Source organism: Calidris pugnax, unplaced genomic scaffold (assembly GCF_001431845.1).
Source record: "Calidris pugnax isolate Ruff unplaced genomic scaffold, ASM143184v1 scaffold81, whole genome shotgun sequence".
Lineage (NCBI taxonomy): Eukaryota > Metazoa > Chordata > Aves > Charadriiformes > Scolopacidae > Calidris > Calidris pugnax.
In genome coordinates this window covers 6,483,988-6,507,808 of record NW_015090880.1, presented here as the reverse complement: position 1 = coordinate 6,507,808, position 23,821 = coordinate 6,483,988, and the positions used below count along the sequence as shown (strand labels likewise).

Here is a 23,821-nt window from a genome sequence, read left to right as displayed (position 1 = left end):
CCTGAGAAAAAGAAAAGATGGCACAAAAACATATATGTATGTATATATATATGTATATATATATATGCAATCCATTTCACAGTTGTCTAGATTATTTTTTTTTCTTCCATCCTGTATAATTTCCTCAGGTATATATCGAGAGAAGCTGTTTGCAATTTGGGGGGGAGGGGGGTTGTTGCAGAGACTGCTGAAGACCCAGAGCACAGACACACCAGGCTGCACTAATGAAGTTGCAGACACAGCCTGCTCCTCTCTCTCTCTGTAGCACAAACTAGTGTTTAGGATCTCACTTTCAAAGACCGAGGGCTTTGAGTGAGTCACCTAATTCCATATTTCAGCACCTAAATTACTCACCCGCAGTGGTTTTCTAAATTAAAAATTACAATTTTAAAGAAAAAGCACTAACAACTGTACAATTCCTTTTTTCAGACTCATTCCATTTGAAAGTAACAGCAAGTACAATGACTTATAAAAATAAGATTATGTAACTCGTTAGCTTTTGAAGAATTTCCTTCCAAACAGTAATAATAAATATACATATGTACATAAGAGCTTTCTTTTGGGTCAGATTTTTTTAGTATTAGAAAAAACTTATTTTTATAACTATATAAAATGTTATGGTCATTCCTAAAGAATTCATAGGTGCTTTTTTATTCCACTGCCCTCAGAAAGTGGAGGGGAACTTGCCACTAACCTCTCTCTCCAGCCAAGAGGACACAAATATAACCCAGTATTTCCACTGAAGGATAGTGGATATTTTTACCATTCTGCCCACATCCTTTGGAGCAGCTTGTACAATCCATGGTGATCCAGGGAGAGCAATATACTTTCCTTTCTACCTTGGCAGGGCTTTGCAGTATTGAGGCAGAGCCTGGAAACTGCTTTGAGACCTTTGTAGTGGAGGTGCTAAAAAGAGACAGGGAACTGCTGTGGCGTGATGATGCACAAACTTTGCTGCAGCGTGAGCCTACCTGTTACTACAAAAGCCTTTGGAGGTCAAAAGCTGTCCTAATTTGACTCCTTCTACCTCCTTTTTAATGAACAAATGCTGACACTGTCTGAATTATTCATTCATATTGAAATACAAAATCTTGAAGCACGTCAGCCACTAAAGACCCCCCTTTGCAGAAGATGTTCTGCATTTCCCTGGCCAGGGTTGGTGCTCCCTGCGAGGCAGAGCTGGAAGGGCTCCCCATGAGCTCCCAATGCAGAATTGATGTCTTGAATGCTCCCTGGCCTCGAATGGAGCCCCTGAATGCACAGGGACTGAATATTCATTTTGTCCATTCTTCAAAAAAAATACTTACAATCTAAAGTACAAGAATAGCTCCATTCATAAGCCGCTATGTGAGACACGTCTCTGTCACCGGTGCCATATCTACATTTCTTAATAAGAAGTGAACAAAGCCGCTATATTGCCATGTATAAAAATAATGGAAAAAAAAAAAGATATCCAGAGAGAGAAATTACCTTTTTGTCATAAAGTGATGTGGGTTGATTATAAGCATATGTATTATTTCTCTTTGTTGTTCCCTTCATTGTGCAGTCCAGGAGAACAAGGGAGCTGTGTGCTCCTGCTGTATGGCTGGATGATATTAGGGTTTCAACATTCGGAACAGCAGATACTTAGGGTAAAACTTTCCCCAGATTTGAGCTGAACTATTCATCACACACGTAGCTGTCATTAATCTTACATGCAGAGCCAGGCTTCTCATATTTCAAAATCTTTGGAGAGGCAGCTTTTTAATCTATATTTGGTTCTTCTTTTTTCCCCCTCTGAGATTGATTTCTTTTTGCATATAATGCTGTAGTAGTTTCAATTTAAACAGAACCCTGAAATAAAATAGTTGGATATGAAACCTTAGCAGAGAGAAAGGAAACAATTATCTTGACATTCGTTTTATTTTGGAAGTAAAAAACTTCAATGACAGCACCACTGACTGACAAAATTGACGTGTATTTTAACTTCTGTTTCAAGCAATGGATTATCTTAATCACAACAAGAGGGCATATACTCCTGGATGGGGCCGTAAATTCAATTAATCTCAGCTGTAATTCTCAAAGCAATTCATTTTCATATAATACAGCACCTTGAAGTATCTAAATTACAGCAGCTGAAGCTGGTTAAAGATAAGAGGCAGCTGCAGAAGCTTCCCAGCATCTCCTGGTGGCCAGTTCTACCTCCTCTCTGCCACATCAGCTCCGGCAAAAGGTAGGACTGCTGGTGCTGATCCTCTGAACCTGGGCAGGAAAATGAAGGAAAAGGACAAGGAAAGGAAAATGTCAGGGAAAACAGAAAAAAAAGTCAGAATGGATGTGAGGGCAGCAAATGGTAGGGGGTAAGATCTAAGCTTATTCTAAAAAATTTATGAACTATGATAGCTGCAGGTTATAAAGTGTCTCTATCAAAAGTTTCTGGTGACCAAGAGCAAAATTTTTAAGTGGTTTGCATATCTCTCTGGGCTCTTGAGATAATAATATAGCTGTCTGTTCCTTATTTTGTAGGTCATTTTTAGAGCTCATAATCTAAAGCCTTTCTCTGCTAATAATCAGAAAAGGATGTTATTGGAAGCCCAAACTCCTTGCTGTTTTATGGAGCTGAATCTGGACATATAACATTATAAATTCAGCAATGTGTGTCACTATGGGAACTGTTTCTCCCACCAGGCAGCGTTGGGAATGAGCTGGGAATTGGCTGTTTAGACACTTGTGTGTGTGTGTGTCTGCCAGGCACACATGTACATAAACGTTCAAATGCAGATATGTAAATTGTTACTATTAGGAGTTTGCATTTCTTTGCTTCACCATTTCCTCTGATTGTGCTTTATTTAGTATAGATTATCTCTGTAAGTCTGGCAACTAGTCAATTACTGAATTCCTTTGCAAAAGAAGGAAAAGGAAGATTACTAAATTCATCAAACTAGCATAAATCACCATATCTTCCCCACCTGAGGATCTGACCCTCTAACAGTAGTTTCTTTCTTCTTTATAAAGGTAATTATTCTATTAAAATTAATAGTAAAATGAATACTGCTGTGACTGAATTACATGAGATAAGCGTGAAATACTGTGATCTGTTCTGCTATGAATTAGTAATTATAGTGTGCCTGCTGAAATTTGCATACTTTCCTTCCCTGCTATCCACCTTGGTTTAGTTGCGAAACCTCTCTCCAGGGTTGGAGCTGGAGATTGCTAATGGTTTACACTGGCATAGCAAAGAGGAGGTGTTTGCAGAATGTGGTACCCCTGAGTTTTAAGATGACAGAAGAAGTTACGAGATAAGTATGGATTTGTTTGGTATTTGGGATATCTGATTGCCTTTCTAAATACGGTTGAGGGGTTTTTGTGCTTATATAGATAAGGTGAGAAAAAAAAGAGAGGAAAAAGAGATCTGTCTCCTCTCCACCTGCTATTTCTGTGCGAAAAACTTAGCTTTGTGATATGACTTTGAGTTCACAGTGCCTGGAGCAGCAAAAGTAGTTGGTATCTCAGAGGGACGGCGCTCAGGATAAGGGAGCCCCAGAACTCATGCAGGAGTTCATGGAGCTGTGATAACTTCTGTTTCGGAAGGAGCTGCGTTCACCTGCTCGCTCTTAGGTGGTCCATAAGAAGTTTAAAGTTAACCTTGAAGAGGATAAATGATAGTAGGGTGAAAGGCAACCCTTCCCACACACGTATGGAGAGAGATGCCTTGAGCCAGCAATAGCAATTACTTATTAACTAGAGGATGGCAGGAAAAGACAGGTTTTTTGTCAGTGCTGTATGGACGTAGGGCAGAAGTCAAGTAGGGGAGCCAGGCTGGTTTCTGAGAAGGAGAGAGCCTGCCCAGCATCAGCAGGGGAGCTCTGCCCTGCAGCCTGAACAGCCCTGCTCTGCCAGGGTACCTGCTCAGCTCAGTGTGGTGGGCTTTTTGCCTCAGCACGAGGTAAATACCCCTCAACCTGAGAGAAAGGGACATAATGGAGAAAACTGAGATAGGGAGAGCTATTCCCTTTTGACCCGTGGGACCCTGAATCTGACATCCTTTTGCGTGTCCAAAGAGAGCTGTGTGTTCAACTTGGCTTCAGAGGCAGAGGGAGGAAACAACTGCTAGGCCTGGGCAGGCTTGGAAAGCCCCAGCTGGCTGGAATCCCATGAAGTAATTGCTTTTGTTAATAGGATTTTATTGTTATTAACCATATTAGGGTGGTTGTAGACTGGTTTAGATAGTTTATGCTTGATTAAATAATGACCTGCTGTAGTGATAAACACAGACTTGTCTCAATGAATGAAAAACTGCTTTTGCTTTCCTGAGAATAGTACGCAGCCACAATTGCTCAAAACAAAAGAAAAAAAAGAAAAAAAAAGACATGTTGACATGCTTAATTAATACAATGTATTTTATTCTTTGTATAAACCTTGATCTTGACAATCCCCAAGCTAATAGAAGGTCATCCTTTTTTTCTTACCTAGAAGTGCTAAACAGTCTGTACATACATAGCTTACCCAGCTCAATATAAGCATTTCTTCACCCCTAGAAAGCAAGCTCAGACAACTTGTAAAAAGTTCTTAAAACTTGAGAGGCAAGGCATTATTTTTAATTCATGTGGTCTGTGTTTCCTAGCACCTGAACAGTCCTTCCTGCAAATTACATTCTTTTTGTGAATATAAACAGTTTATTAAAACTCCTGTATTAATTATTTAAATGAGTTTATAAATATTTGAGGAAGCCCATGCAAAAGCCACTCATAATAAATTACAATATTCTACCTTCATTGAAAGTTAAATTACAAAACTCCGAAGACTGCCTTCTGTAACAAAGACATTGTGTCATCACAAGGTCTGGGGGAAGAGCATAACCTCTAGGTAACATTAAAAAAAAAAAAAAAAAAAGGGACTTGATGTTTAAAGGCAAATAACAACATTTCACTCTTAGGGTGTTTATACTAAATGTGACACGCAATCAAATATGTGACTGTTTAATTACTCATGCTCAGTGTCTTAGGAGAGGAGCCATCGGTTTCCAGCCTTGACTTTGGTATCACAGGTGTGGAGACTGAATTACTGAGCAGAAGGGGACATACAGGTTCTGAGGAGAAGCCCAGGGCAAGGGAAACAAGAAATCATTCACACAGATCAATTGATAGAATGAGAAGTCAGATACTGTAAGTGGTACTGAAAAGAATATCAATTCTACAACTCTGTGGCAGATCAACCTGGACAGTGCAAGGGGATTTATTATATGAGAGGACAGGCAAAAATAAAATTAAATAAAAAAAATAACAGCAGCAGGATAGCAAAAACTTATCTGGAGAAACTGTTGAAATTCTTTTCCAGATGGGAGGAAGCTTCAGCTTTGGTGTTCTTAGGTTTGAAATGTTAGTGGGTAAGATAAAGACTCACTTTGTAGACATTCCCATCTTTTGAGTCCCAGTCTCTGTGTACCCAGTCATGCCTGGCTGTCAAGGACTCTGCACATTATAAATAGCAGATGCCTACCAGGATAGAAGTACTTCTGCAGAATTCAGGGAATGGATAGTTAAACTGGTTAAATAGATGTCTGATGATGATCCCCTTCACCATGTGCTTCTTTCTTAACCAACCTGTGTTCGAGGTGTCTCTTGAGGCAGACACATGGGTTTCTTGAGAACGGGGTGAAGTCGGTTCATGGTTGTGCAGGATAGACTAAGAGATGTTCCTTCTGTGAAGCCTCAGGCTGTGAGCTCGCGATGATTGGTAAAACCAAAGACAGACTCACCTCTATGAGGAATGACAGTTCAGACTAGCTCCACGTATCCTGCCTTTACAGTTTTCCCAACACTCATCTGCTCACCTGCTTCTCTTGTCCACCTATCTTCTCTCTCATTGGTAATCACTGCTAAAGCAGAAAATCACAGATCTTACCAGCCTACATAATGCCCAGATTTAGGGGAGTCACTAGTCAGTTATCTTTCCTATTTGATCTACTTTCAAGTATTTGTGCAGGTGACTGTTTAGAAAGAAAACCCAGCTAGTTCAGCCTTGTGCTGTTTTAAAGTGCTTTAAAAGAACAAAGAATATTATAAAATTTCATCTAAAACAACTTCCTGTTCGGTCTGCTAGTAACTATAGCAATTCTCAGTACCTTTGTTTAGCTATTCATCTTTGGAGGGTTTCTGCTTGCATACATTTTGCAACTGGCAGAGCTGATCATATTCTGCAAAGCATTTAACGCTAATTCATGCTCAGATTTGTAAAAGAACTTGCACCGGGCATGCTCAGGCACCATTTGCATTCATTTTGTATGAGTATTAATGAGATCAAGTAGAACAAGGACAGATGTTTGTGAAAAATAAAATGTTAAACTCCTACTTGTAGCGATGAGAATAGAGTTTACGGCTTCATAGCTAAGAATCATCTGACCTGAGTACATATGAGACTCCTGGAGTATCTGGAGTCTGAGACTCACAGCTCCTTCCATCTGGTTATTATTTTTTCAAGAGCACATCTTGTGCATTACATAGGAAATAATGATCCTTGTATAAATTCAGGATTATTCACTCTGAGGACAACAGAGTAAGGTCATCATACAAATTATTTGTAGCAAAGACTTACCTAGAAGTGCAATCCAGGGATTCTTCCAAGGTAAAAAAGAAAGAAAAAAAAAAACCACTGTAAATGGTAGCGAATTTTCTTCTTTTAAAATAATACAACTCAGAGTTAAATTGAATGGAGGCAAAAAGACATGAGCTGTGCCAATACCAACACAGCCATGAAATTTCAAGTGCCCATTAACAGACTTCTCAGCTCTGCAAAATGTTGCAGAGTAAATAAGCATTATGAGCACTGAAGGAAAACATAATTTCAAAGAAAAGCTTGTCAGCTAAGGTCAGTTTAATATCCACTCATGAATTTCCCTGTTTTTAAGTCTTGCTGATAAGCTTTTATAATTGAGTTACTTCTCTTATTCCATGCATATTGAAGCAGTAATTAAGCTATGATATGAGATACAAAGTATTGTGTGCACAATTCATCAATTTTTGTTCAGTCTCGCAGTTCTTGTTCCAATTGCACTGGCATTGTTGCACTGAAATATCTCCAAATCTATCATGTCAAGATTATGCATGATGTAATTTGTAATAGTGGCTAGGGATTTGTTTACAAAAAACAAATGTTCCTTTAATCTTTAAAACAAAATTAGACTTGTCTTACATCACAGAACAAAGAGATTTGAATGAACACAATTTTTATAAATCAGTAATTACCTTGGGTAGTGGCAGTTGGTTCATTTAACTTAACCTTTGAAAACAGCTTCCTCCACACAGATTTTAAGCTGTGCCCTTCTGAGATAAATGTTGAGAGCTGGACTGTGGAGATTTGAGTGCTCTGTAGGTGTATTATGTATACCACAGCAATCCCCAGTTTGTGGAATTTGGACCATATCATCTCTTCACTGCAGAGGGAACTAAACTGTCTCCTAAAGACATTTGCAAGCTCTGCTTTTTGGTATCACTGTGCATAAAGTGGCACAGCACGTGCAAGTTCATAGTACCATCATTAGGACAATAAAACTTCCCTTAGTTTATCATTTCAAATGGAATTATCCCTATGATGAGAGCACAGGGCACCTGCCCCTAGTTTGCAGCATGAGTTGGTTGGTTGGTGGTCGTTTAACTAACACTCCACTTGCCATAAACCAGTCTGCCATAAACATATTCTTGTAGGTGATATGGTCTGAAAATAGCTGGTGGGTATAGACAACAACAAAGTGCTGCTCCCATCCTTTCCCAGAGCACCCTGGGCATCCATGTTTATGCTCATCAGGACTTTGACTCACATCACTTTACTCTGAATATCAAATAGCCACAAGCCAACAGGGGATTAATGAAGACTCTGGCTCTTCTGCATGTGTGTCGATTGGATAATAGATCTGTGTATATCTTACTAGGCTGCGGGACACAACAGGCAAAACATTTTGGGGGGGGAAGAGAGCATACCAAGAATGTATTATGAGACATTTGGTCAAGCACAAATGAACTTCAGCTACTTGCAAAGTGTTTTAATCACCAGCCATGAACCAGTTAGGCAGCTTTACTGCTACTAGGTGAGATAAAGATATGTTATGGTGGGTGCTTTGGACATAAGGGTGGCTGCACCAATAGGTTCTTGCGCTGGTGAGACTGAGGAGGATAAGAAGGTCCCTCCAGAGCCACGTCCTGCCACTGTGACAATGCCAGCAAACAGCTGCTCGCACCCCAATCCCATCTTCACATGGCAGGCTCAGGCTGTCCAAATGGCTGGTACCTCAAGCCAAAGATTCTGTTATAAAATTGCAAACCCAACTCACTAAAGTGAGTGCTGAAAGCCATATTTAATTGCACACCTCAACATATTGCTGAATCTGCCACTACCACTCAATACAGCAAGGGGCTCAGAGCAGCGGTGATAGTCACAACCTTCTAAGACATTAAATTCTTATAATGAGCTCAAAACTATGGAGTGTTTTGATTCGAAATTTTCCAGCTTTGATCATTATCCTCTTTAAGGGAGGAATAGCAGATGGCTTCATGTACATCACACCACTTAGCAGTCTCTTTTTCCAAAAATTCCTTGATATCCAGATTTTAGGAGAAATATTTCCCTTTCACTGCTCACACCAATCTCTGATCATTTCCTTTGCTACTTCTCCTGTCCTCACACACTTTCTTCAGCAGCAGGTACCCACTTGACAGCCCTCACTGTTACAGAGAGACACTTGGGAACCTAGCTACGTATTTCCATGTTTTCTAAACTTAGGGTTTCATCTTTAGGCCTTTAAAGCACAGAGAACTTTCTATTTGTCACAGGAAAAAAAGAAACCAGAGTGACAATGTAATAGCTTGCATTTAAAAAAAAATAATCCTTTTCCCCTGGAAAAAACATATGCAAAACATAAAAAAAGGTGGTTTTCCCTAACCAATAACACATAGTCATATTATGTGTTATCATTTTCTACATATCCAGTGTAAGAATTTTCCTTATTTATTTGTTTACATGAATCTTCTCAGTGGACTGGAAACAGCAAGAGACAAATACTACACAATTTATACCCAAGCAGCTCACCAGATCTTAATTTCATAACTGATAACTATCCAATATATTATGCATGCTTTGTTATGCCTTATAAATGCATTACAGTTATATAATTTATTCATTTTCAGTGCTCTTTCATAGAATGCTTTGCTCCTAATCTGTGTTTCTGGCACCTCATTCAGTCAAAATTCCGTAAGACTTTCACCCTTCAGATCCCACCATGCAGCTTTTCCCTTCCACCTCGCTAACCCCAGCCTCCTGCAGCACAGGGGATTCACATCTGAGCAACTTTTACAGACACCAGATTTGGTCCAAAGCCTGCAAAAACTAAGGAGGGTTTTTTCCTGTTTTTTTCAGTAACTGTCAGATCAGACCCTAAACACGGATCATTGGTTTCTAATGCAAAAGCAGGCAATAATTGTTCCTCTCGGGTGCTCACTTCCACCATCATGAAGGACAGAGTCATAGTAATTATATCTTTGGGTCAACATAGTCATTTCCCAGCAACACCGGTTGTGTGAGCAAACATCTCCACAGCACCATCAGGATAACAACTGTTCATCATATATATATACATATAAATATATATATATATATGTGTATCAGGCTGGATATATATATGTGTATCAGGCTGGATATTAGGAAAAATTTTTTCACTGAAAGGGTTTATCAGCCATTGGAATGGGCTGCCCAGGGAGGTGGTTGAGGCACCATCCCTGGAGGTGTTCAAAAGACGGGTTGATGTAGTGCTGGGAGGTATGGTTTAGTGATGATGCTCCTTGTTTGTTGTGTGGGTGTCTATTTTTGTCAGTTAGGTTGATGGTTGGACAAGATGATCTTTAAGGTCCCTTCCAACCTAGAAGATTCTGTGATTCTGTATGACTTAAGCCCCTGCAGACAACTGAGGAACAACATTGCAAGGCCACCCACAAACCTCTGTGTATCTCCCTTCTCCTCGTCTCACAGCCTGGCTCTTCTCTTCCTGCATTTCAACTCATTCATTTACTTTATTAATGAATTATTATTAATGAAAAATTAACATTGCGTGGAGACATTTTTCTTCTTTGATGGCACACCAGTCCTCAACCCTGGTCTGAAATGTGTGTGAATATTTATAAGCAGCTTCCTATTGTCCTTCCAAAAATGTATAATTATACTGCAGTTCATTAGCATTTCATTAAATATATAATAATAAGATTAAGCTTTCACTAGGCTATCTAGAGTAGTTCAAATAGGGTGTAAATAATACTGCTACACTGCACAAATATTTTATCAGCCTGCTCTCAGCTTTGTTCTGCAGTGAGGGACAGATTCAGTTCCAAACTTCACCATCAGTGGGTCTCTCTAACCTACCAAAGATTGATTTTCCCCATATGGTTTGGGAGGGGATCCTCAGTCACCTGCATTCATTTCAGCTCCCTCCATGTGAGTAATTTGTGTTTTCATTAGTCTCATTAGCACTCATTAGTGTCAGCAGGTTGCTCTCAGATGACCCACTGTCTTTGCAGCGAGGTTATGTCAAATACCAATAAACTCAGACGCATAAAATTATAAATAAAGGTGGGTGGTTCAGCACTTGCCTCAGATGCATGATGCTGTGCATGAATTCAAGAATTTCCAAGAAAAAATGCAAGGCTGTGTCCTAGCACTCTGGAAGGTCATAGAATAAAGTATGCGCTTTTGGGCAGAGAAGTTTATCATACATGGTTTATTTATCATTACACGTCCTTTCTCACTGCCACAGGTATCTGCAAAAGCCTGTTGTGCCAAGGCTTGCTCTGCCTTTCACTGTAGAAATCAAGTTTCCAGATAGATAATGCAGTGGAGGTTCAGTTATAATATCAACTATGATCCGTAACTTTCAGAGAAAAAAAATGTCAAGCACTGGGCATGTCTGAGCTCAGTGGAATGTGGAATAATTTAAAAAAAGCCAATGATGCCTTTTGAGTACAGTATTAGCAAGTAGGAACTGTTCAGGGGTGAGAGCTGGCCACCAAGCACAATTTGGCTGACCTGAGACCTACTAACATCTCTGGGAAGTAGTGCTACAACCCATTGACCTCCAAGCCTGACAGCTTCTGGTGGCTCCATTATTTTATTACCTTAAAATCTGAAACTTTGAACACATCTCACAAGTTGAACTATAGGGCCCAAGAAAAATTTTGATTGCTTTTCATTGGCTTATACTCGGTGCTGCTGACCCAACTCAGAAAATAAATATGCAAATTCTACAGTTCTCCTTAAAATCTGGATGTTTTAATCTGTGTACTAGCTAACAAAAAGAGGCTTTTACCTCTGAACAGCTGTATATGCTTTATAAGTACTCAGAGGACCTGAGTTCTGTCATTTTTTCATGCATTCATGGAAGTGAAGATGCACATTCACTCACCGTGAAGGTGCCACCCATGAGAAATCATGGTCCTACTTCAGTTATAGATGCCCCTCAGCCATATGTCTAAGCAACATTTGTTTCCAAAGGTCCAAAAAGAGAGACTTGGGAAAATGACAAAGCTGCAGTGTATGATGCTCCTAGGGTGAACAGCACTGAGAGCTAGAAATTCCTTTGCAAGTTCTAAGCTATTTTTTATGAAATCCCTCTTTAACACACCATTTCTATTCAGCGGCAAGTCAGGCTTGTGCTTGAAAACCTTCTGGCAGCACACAGATTTCATATAATTTTAATGTTATTATTTATTATTGTAGTACCTAGGAAACCCGGTCTCAGTCTAAGACACTATTTTTCTAGTTGTACAAATGCAGAAAAAAGGTCAGTCCCAAATTGCTGCAACAGGGTGTTGAAGCTCAGCAGGTCAGTAAAGAAAGAAGGGAACATACAAGGAAACAAGGCAAAAATAACTCATCCTCTTAAGTAAATGAAGTTACAAATGGAAAATTGGTTTAGCAAGTAGATGATTTACCTGTAGTAATAGAGAAAGTCAGAATCAGAGTGGGGATTAAAGAAGCTTTGGGAGTTTCTGGTTCTCAGGCCATTAGCCAACACCGTCTCTATTAGTCATATTGTTATGAGGGAAGTATACAACGTGCGGATGCCATTTATTCCGATTTACCTAACAGTATGCCAACTGTTAGAAAATGGCAATGTAAGTGTTTTTTCACTAGTGAGTCTTCTCCTGCTATTGAATTAGCACCCTTTTTGCTGGTTTATGCAGACCTTAACTGGAAATTCTTCATGGATTCTTTGTCTCTAATCTGCCCTTTCATATTTTATGGGTATATTTTAGTGCAGCCCACAGCGTTGTTCAGACACATATTACACTCTTAAAAATGTCCTACTCTGGACACTGAATATAATGCAATGAAAAATCAAGAATTCTGGATGAAAAAAAAATATAAAAACCTTCAATTCTGTCTAAAGTTTTTGCCAGTGAATAAAACACTGTTAAAAAACCTGGAGAATATTGCAAAGATCAGAAAGTTCTGAAGGAAAAAAAAAATTAATATGATGATGTCTTTTTAATGTTTACTAAAATTAAAAATATTAAATTAACTCAGCAAGACTGGATCTGAGGCAATTAGGAGATATGAGACATCACTTGCCAGACTGATTGAGCTGAGCTTGTATTTTAAACTGGAGAAATGTCAGTTTTCCCAGAGTTATGAAAGGTCTGTTATCAAAGCCTGCAAAATATTACACTGTCTGAGCATTAGATTGACGCTTTTAAAATTGAATAAGATGGAATTAAAGCAGATAGTTTGATGGACTCCCTGTACGCAGCATCCTGCATTTCTCCTAGATGGCATTATTCAACCTGAAATCTTTTGTTTCGGATTTGTATTCTTTAACTTATCAGACTACTGCTTTACAACTCCCAGAGTATCTCAGCCTGTTTATGAAATACATCACCCCTCAGATGACGTGTTCTTCCACTCCAGTTTTCTCTTCCTCCTAGAAAGTGTGTTCCTGCCCCAGTAATTCATTCTGCACGCCATGACATCCCAATAAAGTAAGAGAAACTACATGTCTCATTCAATTCTCTGAGATTTTGTTTCCTAAGGGATAGGTGAGGACAGGGTCATAGATTCTCCTGTTCTAGTTTTTTATCAGGATTTTTTAAAATACAAAAAAAAAAACAAAACAACCTGAAATATTTTACCTACCTCTGTGCTATTCCCATTGCCAAAAGTCTCCGTCAGTTCACGAGTCTCTCACAGGGAGTTTGAACTTTCCTTTAATCTAATCCATTTAGAAGATGACTCACAATTTATTGAATAAAGTGCAGAAAATTGATATCTTTTCATTAAGCTGACAAAGTCTTTTTCACTGCTGGCATCTGTGAAATGTGTTCTCTATTTAAATTTTATTTATATCAATCTTCTCTGGTGGAAACTAGATTAAAATGGAATGCTTTATACTTACAGTAGAAACTTTCCCATCCTGCAACGAGTGCCACACTGGTATTGAAAATGAACACTGTTTCTTATTCCTTGGAGTAGCGTGATACCTGTGATCAGGAGGAAGCGCAATCTAATATCTCTAACACTTTGTATTCTATTTCTATATAAACAAAATGTGTACACTTTATCACAAGCAAAAAGAGATAGCTGCAGTGGCTTTATAATGGCAAATGCAGAAGCAATCTTGGAACATTTTAATACATAGCATGTTCCCTCTAAACTGTTGAAAAATGCATGATGATATTTTGCTCTGTTTTCATATTTCGGGGTCCTCCATAAATATGAATTAAAGTTATATATTACTCTGAGAGTATTGTCATATTGTTAAATATAATGTCTTTATACTTATTGTCGTATACAGTTTGTCATATTGTTACGGCAATTTCCTAAATACAAATGCAGAAAAGTTAAAGGAGAATTCTATCTGCAAGAAAAAGTCTGTGCATTTTTTATACACGCCAGAGTAGCAAACACAACACAAGCAAATGCCTGTGAGTTTCTGGGCTGTGTGTGCACATTTTCTGCCGGACCACCCCCTGCCCATGTCTGTACTCAGTCAGGGCAGTTAGTTGCTGTTTGAATGGTTGAGCAGCTGCAGTTAAATGCAAGAACTTAAAGACTGAGAAATGTGAAACTTGGCAAGTTTGGGAGTTTCCACAAGCAAGGAAGTTTTAATCAAATGGATTCTGTAGTTTTTTCCCAACTGTTTCTTGATTCAAGAGGAAGATGATGTAATGGATAGTGTTTCCGTGTTGATTTGATCTCAGTTTAGGTATAGATATTTGAAGGTGTTCAGTGCATTTTTACTGTGATCCCGCAATAGAATACTTTGTTACTGAAATTCAAGGGGAAAACATCCCCAGCCAGCTCTCCTCCTGCGCCAAAACTTTGTGCTTCAGATGACGTGTAAGAACAAGTCAAAAAGCAGTCACTACCCTTATGCAACCTACAAAGGTTCTCTTTGCAGGTTGAAGCCCACTGCGTTCAGTCTAAGCTGGAAGTTCCCTGCAGCCACCTAAGGCTCTGGGTTTTATGTTTGGGAACAAATTCATTTTTAAATGCAATAGAACTGTGTAAACACCAGCAAACATAAGCTATTCTCTTGCTCTTTCCCTATATTTAATCTGATTGACAGATCTCTTCTCTGCAGTTTATTTCTCTTTGGTACCTGATTAGCAAATGCCATTTCAACCAAACGCTTTTTTGTCTGTTAATCCATGCAGACTAAATACATCAAAAGTTAAATATTTTGATCAAAAATTTTCTATAGCTTTGCAAACAAAGATTAAAAAAAAAAAAAACAACAGTGGGAATTGGACTGGAAAAAAAAATCTCAAGAATTTTCTGAAGAAAGTTGCTTTTCTCAAGTCCATAAGGTATATGATTAGAGTTTAATATTCTTATAGAAGAGGCATTTTCTTGAGGAGAAGTCAGATATAAGCAATCCCTTAGTTACTAGCAGGAGCTGGGGAACAGAAAACCCAAAAGAAAACACAAGCAAAGCAGGAGTAGTCGAGCCTCTTTTATATCATATCCTTTTTCTTTCCCCATGGCTGAGGGTATCTGTCTCAGTCAAATCAGCCTTGCATGAAAAAGCTCCGTGCTTCGTGTGCTCCCCAGACAGTGAGAACACAATGAAAACCACTCCAAAATGTTACAGGCATCTAATTCAGCATGATGTGAGCACTCAGCCTGTGATACCTGGTGACTAACAGGAGCCTGTAATTCTCATCCCGAATTAGCAGCTCGGGTCACTGAGAAGCTCAGGTTCCTCAGGATTGGGGAGATCTTGAATGCAAACCGCCTCGAGGAAAAGCATCTTAACTTGAGCAATTCTGTCTCTCACACGACCGCTTCAGCACATCTCAGAGTGACATAACCTAAATGTAGAAAAGCTGAATTGTGTTCCCTGGGGAAGCTTTCAGCCCCACCCCCCTCCTCCCCATGCAGGTGTACCTAATCTCAAACACAGCAAACTGTGATTCATTTTGAAGTTTTTTCCTGCCTCTTTGAACAGAGCTGGAGGTGTAAAACTTTGAAATCAAGTAGACCTCAAAGGATCAGCAGTGCCCAAGAAGGACAACTGGTCCTAAAGATTAAAAGGCTCTTAATAGAAGAGAAAACCTATAAACACAAGACTCAAAGAAAATAATTTTCATTGGGCTCTGGATGCCCCTGCCACAGCGTGGTGGTGAGGACTAGACCACAGTGAGCTTTGTAGTGCTTCAGACTTACAAAGGCTTTTGCCCACTTACATATTAGAGACAAACAGGAGCTTTTCATCTGCAAATGGCCTTAGTTTACCCTTTTATAAAAGGAGCCTTGTCTCCAGCCCATCTATACTGGGTAGGGACAGGTGAGGATGCTCACCGGTGGGGCTGGGGGTGAACAACCTTGTGATTGCAACTGCACTTTGGTCACAAATTTATCTATATATACATATATATATACACACACACATATATGTGTACTGAAACCTGCACAGTATTAGATGAATCAGTCAACATTAGGGTTCTGCACCGACTTTGCATTTGATTATTTTTCAAGGTCAATGCCCAAATACTTGGGCTGTATTTAACAGCATCACTAAGCAGTTAAATCATTTTAATTGCTATGAACAGCATTGCTTCTCCCTTTTGCCTCTCAGTCTGTATTCATCTCGTACCTCTGTTTTACATTGTCAACTCCCTAGGCCAGGGCGTTCAGTTTTGTGGGTTTTAGTACCTCGCACCATAGGATGCTTCTCCATGGTAATTTAATGCTACAGCACTGCTACTAGTAAATAATTATGATCATGGCTTTTGAATCCATATCACAGGATTCTCCTCACGTATCCTGAGGATGCTCTGTTCTGATGATTGCTGTGAAGGCCAGTATTTAGCAGGATATGGTTTTTCAGTTTGCCCACTGCTCAATCTATTATTAGAGCACAGATTCAGCCCTCATGTGCCTTTTCATGCATAGCAAAGAGAGATATTTCTTTTCTCCACTGTTAGCAGCATTAATGATACCCTTCTGAAAACGATGTGTGAATAGCATCACTAAACTGCCTTGCAAGTGCAGGTGTAAAGGGGTTTTTTTTGTGCATTTGTATATATGGAAAAATTATATATTACATGGTACAAATGAGGTATAAGCTGTGAGAAGAAATAGGAAAGACAACACAGAGCTAGATAATCATTTAGATCCCTTCCAGCTGAACTATTCTATTCTATTCTATTCTATTCTATTCTATTCTATTCTATTCTATTCTATTCTATTCTAAGCTTAGTTTACTTGCTCCAACTTACTCAACCTTTTTTCCAGACCAAAGGAGCCTTCAAACCCAAGGTGTTTCCCCCTGTGTGTCAAGTAAACTTAGCAGGTGAAACCTATATACCTGTTGGTACAGTTATTTGGCAATCTTCTGGTAAAATCACATACCAAGTGAAGGCCTATTTTAGAGGTACTCACTTGGACATATTAGAGGAAAAGGGACATGTAACTTCATCTGTGTATCTGTGAATTAAGGGAATGGACATTAGTAACAGCTGCAAATACACCTTTGTGTGTCTCTTTAAGACTCTATGAGCATACACTGATTACAACTAGATAAAAAATAAATCAAGACTTTAATTATAAACTCTGAAATGTTGCATACACAACAGGGCATTTTCCAGAGCTGAATGGTGTGATAGAAAGGTATTCTGCTGCTTCAAAGGTATTTTATAGGCTTGAAGCAGCTACATGGGGAGATACGAAAGGGTTAAGCATCTCTCTTGGAGCCAGTGTGCGAGCAGCTTTGACAGGTAGCCTTCATGAGTGCAACCATGAAATTAATTCTTGCCAGCGAAAACAAACCACAGAGAGAGCCACTCATGCACCAACTAGTCACAGTTTGCAAGGTTAGCTAAAGTTTATCAAAATCCCCAGACAAAAAATGTCATTAAGATACAGTTAAGGTTATAGACAGATACCAATTCCCAGGCAAGAAACTTCATTAAGGTACAGTCAAGGTTGTAAACATATGTGCCAATTTTAAATTCAAACAACAAGATCCAAACTCTGTCATTATTTACAACGTTAAATATTTGGAAATTAAAAGGTACTGCTAGAGATAATATGGTTTCTATAAAATTCATAATCATGTTTCAACAAACTGAACTTATGCTGCTGTTCAGTATTATCTTGCCTTCTATTTCTAGTTGTGACGCTCCCTGCCATGGGATCCTGGAAAAGCTAAAAGTCTACATGTGTTCAAAAAATTCTGCACAGATTTGTGGAAGAAAAAGGCAGCTGTAGGCATTGAAAGCAAAACAGGCACTGTTTATTCTGGAACTACAAGTCCTGGAGACCTGGAGAATATTCTGGGGAAAACCTCTTTTGACTTACCTTGTTCCTATATATGTCCATAAGGATCAGATTGGCCACTCGCAGAGACGGGTTGTTGGGGTGGATGGTCCTTTGGTCTGAAGCAGCATTGCTGCCACCACGGCATTCCCTGCAGTCACACCAGGACAGCAGACCAGACCTGGTGTAGAAGGAAGCTATGGCAAGCAGGATATTCCCTAATACCCTAATAGAGAATATAGGATGCAAAACAAGTAATTAAATGTGAAATCCTCGCAACTACATTTCAATTGAAGGGTTTAAAAGGGACACTCAGCCTCTTAAATGCAGTGTTAGACCCTTGAGATATCATTTAATTAGATTTTTCATTATAACACAGTTGTGAACATTGTCTTTTCTCTTTTAGCTTCAATAGTGATTGGGAAATGGTGGTGTGAGATGGAGCCCTGCCTAGAAGGAGAGGAATGTAAGACATTGCCCGATAATTCTGGATGGATGTGTGCAACTGGCAATAAAATCAAGACCACCAGAGTAAGTCTTCTTTCTGTCTATACCTAGGAGGTCTTAATAGGAAAGGGAGTCACTAATAATTACTCACTCTCATCTTTTCCATCATCATCTCTGCTGTAAAAGTCTTAAAGATAACTGCATACCTCCTCAGTCACCTAGTGCTTCTGGTTGGATGAAATTTAACGAAAATTTGCATGGATTCAGGCTGGTCAGCTGAGTCCAGGCTCAATAACCAGCAACTTGGAGCTGTTAAATCGCCAGGTCGCTTTAGTACAGACATTGTCACCTCAGAATAAAAGCTAGGGCACAGTGCTGAGTCCCTCTCTGGTGGCTAAAGGGAAGAACATTAGATGGAAGGGATCTGCTGGATCTTATTTCCATTCCTTGGCTGTTCCAGGCCACATCTGTATTAGCAGCTGTACAGGTGCTTTGTAGCATGAAATGGTGCTGAGGACTAAAATTCATATTTCAGGTCTTACTTCAGAGCAGCTCTTCTAGCAATATTTTTCATTGAAGTGGAAAATAACTTTTAAAACCTGCTACATGAAAAAAAAAACCAAATTTTAAAGAATTTTTTCAATGTTTATTATTAATTTCTACATCCTCATAACCACCTACTAATTCACAGGAACATGAAGCTTAGTGTCATGGTTTCCTGACTTCTTCCTTTTTTTACAGTCCTAAATCTAGTCATTTTCCATGTCTTCTAGGCCTTTTCTTGTAGGAGGAGATTTACCCCAACTGATCCCTATGCCTTCTGAATTCCTTTCCCTCCATACAATTTACCCCAGGATGAATTATTTGTATTGCAGCTCTAGTTTCTTGAGTGGTGCCTTCTGGCATGGCTAATCTCAGCACCACATTAAATTACTAGGATGTATATTAAGATAGGAGGTTTTACTTGCGGAAGGCAGTAAGTCGCCCTTGAAAATGGGATGCATGGAGGAAACTCTGATTCCTTGGCACAATTTCTTCCTGGGGTGTCGTTGCTGCAAACCTCTCTGTGCTTACAACTGAGACACCGCTGGAAGATTGTGCCCTACTGAATATGCCTCGCAGTGCAATTAAAAAAAAAAAAAATACTACATGCCCTTTTCAGTGAGGCAACATTTTTCTCTCACTGAATTAGGGATTTAAAATGGAAGAAAGTGATATTAAAGAAGCAATAAGCAACGTGAAAAAGAATGTTTTACTTTTGTTAAATTACAATAATTCAGTACTTCTGCAGTCTGTCTGCAAATTATATAATTTAGGAATTGCATTTGCTTTTTTCTGTGAAATTGTCCTGCTCTTAGCTTCCCCAACCCTCATCATATAAACTAGTTTTAGGCGATAGCCTGCATCTAGAAGTGATTGCTAGAAATTTAGCAGCTTCATTAATATGCAGATGTATGGTCCAATCTATTCAGTATGCATTATTGTATTTCATTTAAATTAAATACTTACAGAGTGAGTGCTCATAACTGAAAAAATATTTCTTCATTTACCCACAGGAGTTATTTTAATTAGCTTGTGAGGGGACTACCTTATGGTGCTGCTTCCAGTAGAATTTTGCTTTGTTGCTTTAAAATATCATTACAGAACTCAATTGACAAAGGCAACATGACATGATGTGCTTAGCAACTGTCTCTTGCATTTCCTAAGCAAAAATTCTACTTCATAATCCCTGAAACTTTGCTTGAATCCGTACTGCTGCATCAAGTCTAGCAACATAAATATAAAACAATAGAAGCAATTAGATCCTGAAAAAGGCATTTTTTTTTTCTTTGTTTTGTCATTACAGATGGCATCAGAGAAAGAGATTACACTATAATCTGTACTGACCCCAGTCCAGGCTGCGAGATTGCGCCATGTGTGTCCAATTTAAGTAGTTAAGGAAGTTAAGAAAGCAGAAGAACCAAGACAAATCAGTCAACATCCTAGATATTTCTGTGGTGATTAGCCAAAAAGCTAGAGCAAGTCACCATGGGCTGTAAACTGTTTTAATGAAGGCTTTTCCTTACACTAAATACATTAACGTTAGGCAGCTGCTGTCCTGACAAGGAAAATAGTCACATTTATGACTCGCAGGATTAAAATACCTATTAGCATATTCTTCAAGGCCCACAGTAAATCACATACAAGCATGTGCGCATGTCTAAATATATATACAAATACTTGTATATACACTATATATAATTTTACAGTGTAGTGTATTGCTTCATGGTTGGTTCTCAGATGTGATAAATACTGATTAGTGTCAGAAGAACGTGGACAACAGATCCAGTGCAAGCTTTGCCAGCCCATCCTCCATTCCTTCCTTTTCGTGCATTTATTCCTGTGTTTAGTCCTCTAGCATAGCTCTCTAATTAAGTTGTTAAAGCCAAAGATATAAAGCTCACGGCCCCTGTAAATCGATTTGTTTTCTATTGATGGTCAGAGCAGGTGACAAACACTGGAAAGAAATCATTTTGCAATTCAATTTTTGGAGCAGTTTCAACTCTTTTTTTTAATCCCTATTCACTCCTTCCTTTTTTTTTTTTTTTTTAAAGAACATAAGTTTCAATGCTTTCCTCAAAAATGTGGGCCTCTAGGATTTGTACTAGGTGCTGGCTGGAGATCCCATCGCTATATTTCAGCAGAGCAAGCGGCACCAGGGGAAATGCAAGAGCAGTCTCAGGCTGGATGCCGGGAGATGGTGCCCACAAGGGAACATAAAGGCCTGTAAGAACCAGAGCTGCTGAAAAACATGAAAACATGGCTCCTCATGCATCCCATGTTTTGCCACTTCTCATCTGAGTGAGGGAGTCTGTCACGAGCTCTTGACAGTGGATTGGTGTCTACACACAACTTTCTGTGGGTGCTTTGCAGGGCCCTCAAAGAGTGCAGTGCTCCCCCTGAGGGCTTTCTGCCTGGGCTTATGTGCACCCTGCACTGGAAAAAGGCCTCTTTTTATGTAATCCACACTAATAAGACCTGGTGTTCATGTACTAGCCCTCTGAATATTTCAACAAGCCATTTTGCAGTGCACCGAGGGACCTGAGCATCACATTTATTAGCAGCCACTGCTCACCTCTTGTTGCAGCAAATAGCACCTGAGGTGCCCACGGCCCCTTGACACTGTGGTCCTTTGTCATTCCCCACTCCTAGACCAGCTGCACAGACTCGTGAGGCAGTGTGCAAACACGAGAGGGATGTATTCATCCCCGAGAGAGAAAACCCAGCAGGGTCACTTGTCAGTGGCAAACCAGGAGAGCAAAGAAATGGCAAATGAACCCAGAGTTTTATTTTCTTTTTTTTAAGCTGTCCAACTAGGTTAATGTGTCAGATGATTTTCAGATTAAGTTTAAATGAACCCAGAGTTTTATTTTCTTTTTTTAAGCTGTCCAACTAGGTTAATATGTCAGATGATTTTCAGGTTAAGTTCTTCTTTAGAGCAGGGAAGAAACCCCTCTATTTTTGTGATAACGGTTTCTGCAATTAAGAGGTCAGTTCAAAGCAGTAGAGCACAAGATAGTAAATAACTCTTGCTATAAGACTTACTGCTGCATTTCATCATATCACCTAGTGTTAAGCTAATAATTTGTAGCCCTGATTTAATGTCTGAGCCTGCTCATATTCAAGTCAATTTGAGTTTCATTGCTGACCTAGTCGTCTAGCAAAGGGCTGGACCCCTTTTGCCATTGATCTGTGTGTGTCACTGTGGTAAAGCAACAAAAGCCTTACCTCGAGAGAGCTATTTTTGCTTCTGGTCAGTCATTCTTATTCCAGCATCCTAAAAAAAAACACCTCTGGGCGGTGGTGTTTCCTCTTCAAGCCATTAGTGCGCTTACTCAGATCAATTGTGGTGTTAGTCGTAAAGAGTGATGGTTTTATGGTCTGTTGCAGGCCGTGTTATCTCACCCGAGGTGAGTAGATGAAGGCGGTCAGCATTTCCAGTCTGTTTTATAGCCAGTCACTCCTACCCTGTCCCTCTTTGGGTAAGTGGGTTGGTAGGGGTCCAAATGAACATGAAAGGTAGGTCCATCAGCATATTCTTGTCTAGGAGAAGCTACTAGACTCTGAGAAGGGGAGGGTGGAAGGCCGGGGTGAGCATGACCCCATGCCCAAAGCTGTCCTGGCATCTCCTGCACCACCAGCTCAGGTGATGGACACACATCCAGGGTCTCCCAAGGTATGTGCAGGAGCTCGCTCAGGGTCTGCCCTGAGCATATCCCTAAATCCCTGCAGCCCTGAGAGAAAAGAACCCCCCCAAAATATTGCGATTTAAACTCAGCTATATCATGAGCAGGGCAAAGTGCCACAAAACCTAGGTCTGTCTTTCCTCTCATAACATATTTTATATAACTGACTCTTTCCCACTTTCTTACTGCAGATCCACCCAAGGACCTAACAGAGCGCCGTCTGCACGGAGACAGTGAAAGCCCTGCTGATTTATGAGGACAAAGTATTGAAAGTTTAAAACCATCTCAGCATTTACAAGCCAAATGGATTTCTTATTTGCACTTTGACTGTTTACCAGATAACAACAGTGGCTTTACTGTGTGAAAGAAGGTATTCAGTGGAAATAATGCCCCTGATTTTTGACAGCTGAAAATAAAAATGAAGAAAATGGTTCCTTTGGTAAAGTTTCCAAGATTGCGAAGTACAAACAACAGCATAAGTTTGGATCTACAATTTACTTTATACCAGTTAAAGTATATATATATAGAAATATATATATATTAATATATGATATTTTGAAATAAAAGCCTCACTCTTCAAGAAATTGAATAGTACCACACTTTGCTGCAGCTGCTGTAATTTTTTATTTTTTTTTTTTTGTAATGGTCTGGAAGATCCCTACCTGTTTCAGAGAGAAATGTGGCAGTGAAGAGGCAAAGCAAACCTGCTGCGGTACAAGGACGCCTAAGAGCTACACGAATCCTACCGATGCGGCATCCAGAGCTTCCTGTTCCCTTCGGCAGAATTTCGAGGGCATTTGTTGTTCCACTTTGTGTTCTGGAGGCTTTTCCCCTTGTGCAATACTAGCATGCTGGCTTTGCTTCATTAACCATACTTGATTGATATATATCAATGATAATTCTATCCTCTTCCAAGAAAATATTTTTAGAGCTGTTAGATATTCCATGAAGAAGAGATGGACAACTACGAGTGAAGTACAGTATGAATTAAAAGTTTATTTGGCAGAGTTTGGTAGACTGTGAGCTCCCTTCTTATTAAAGATGTACTGTATGTACAATGTCTTCAGACTTTGTATAGCTCGTAGAGACTACAGTAAAAACCCAGTTACCAACTCCAAAGCTTTGCGTTGTTGGCTCGCTATTTCTTTGAAGCAACGGCAAAGCTATTTCTTTCCAGACCAATGCGTGAGAGGGCTTTTACATATGGTTTGTTGTTTTTTTTTTACGAGCCCATTTGCAATTGGTGAACAAGTATTGCAGCTTAAGCGAATGCCTCCCTGGGCAGCTTGAATGCTCAGGCCCACCCATACACAAGGGTCTGCCTGGTCATGTTCTCCTATCCCATAGCACACACGGGAGAACAACCTAAATCT

General features: G+C 39.5%; 1 protein-coding gene across 1 annotated transcript in view; it reads left to right on the top strand.

Moving 5' to 3' along the window:
* FAM19A1 (family with sequence similarity 19 (chemokine (C-C motif)-like), member A1) overlaps positions 1–23,498 on the top strand; it is a 225,601-nt gene extending 202,103 nt beyond the window's left edge. Inside the window, exons 3-4 of the mRNA XM_014946607.1 lie at positions 18,182–18,306; positions 22,640–23,498. Of these exons, the coding sequence (XP_014802093.1) occupies positions 18,182–18,306; positions 22,640–22,657 (143 nt within the window). The 3' untranslated portion in view covers positions 22,658–23,498. The remainder of the gene's footprint in view (positions 1–18,181; positions 18,307–22,639) is intronic.
* The last annotated feature ends 323 nt before the right edge of the window (positions 23,499–23,821 follow it).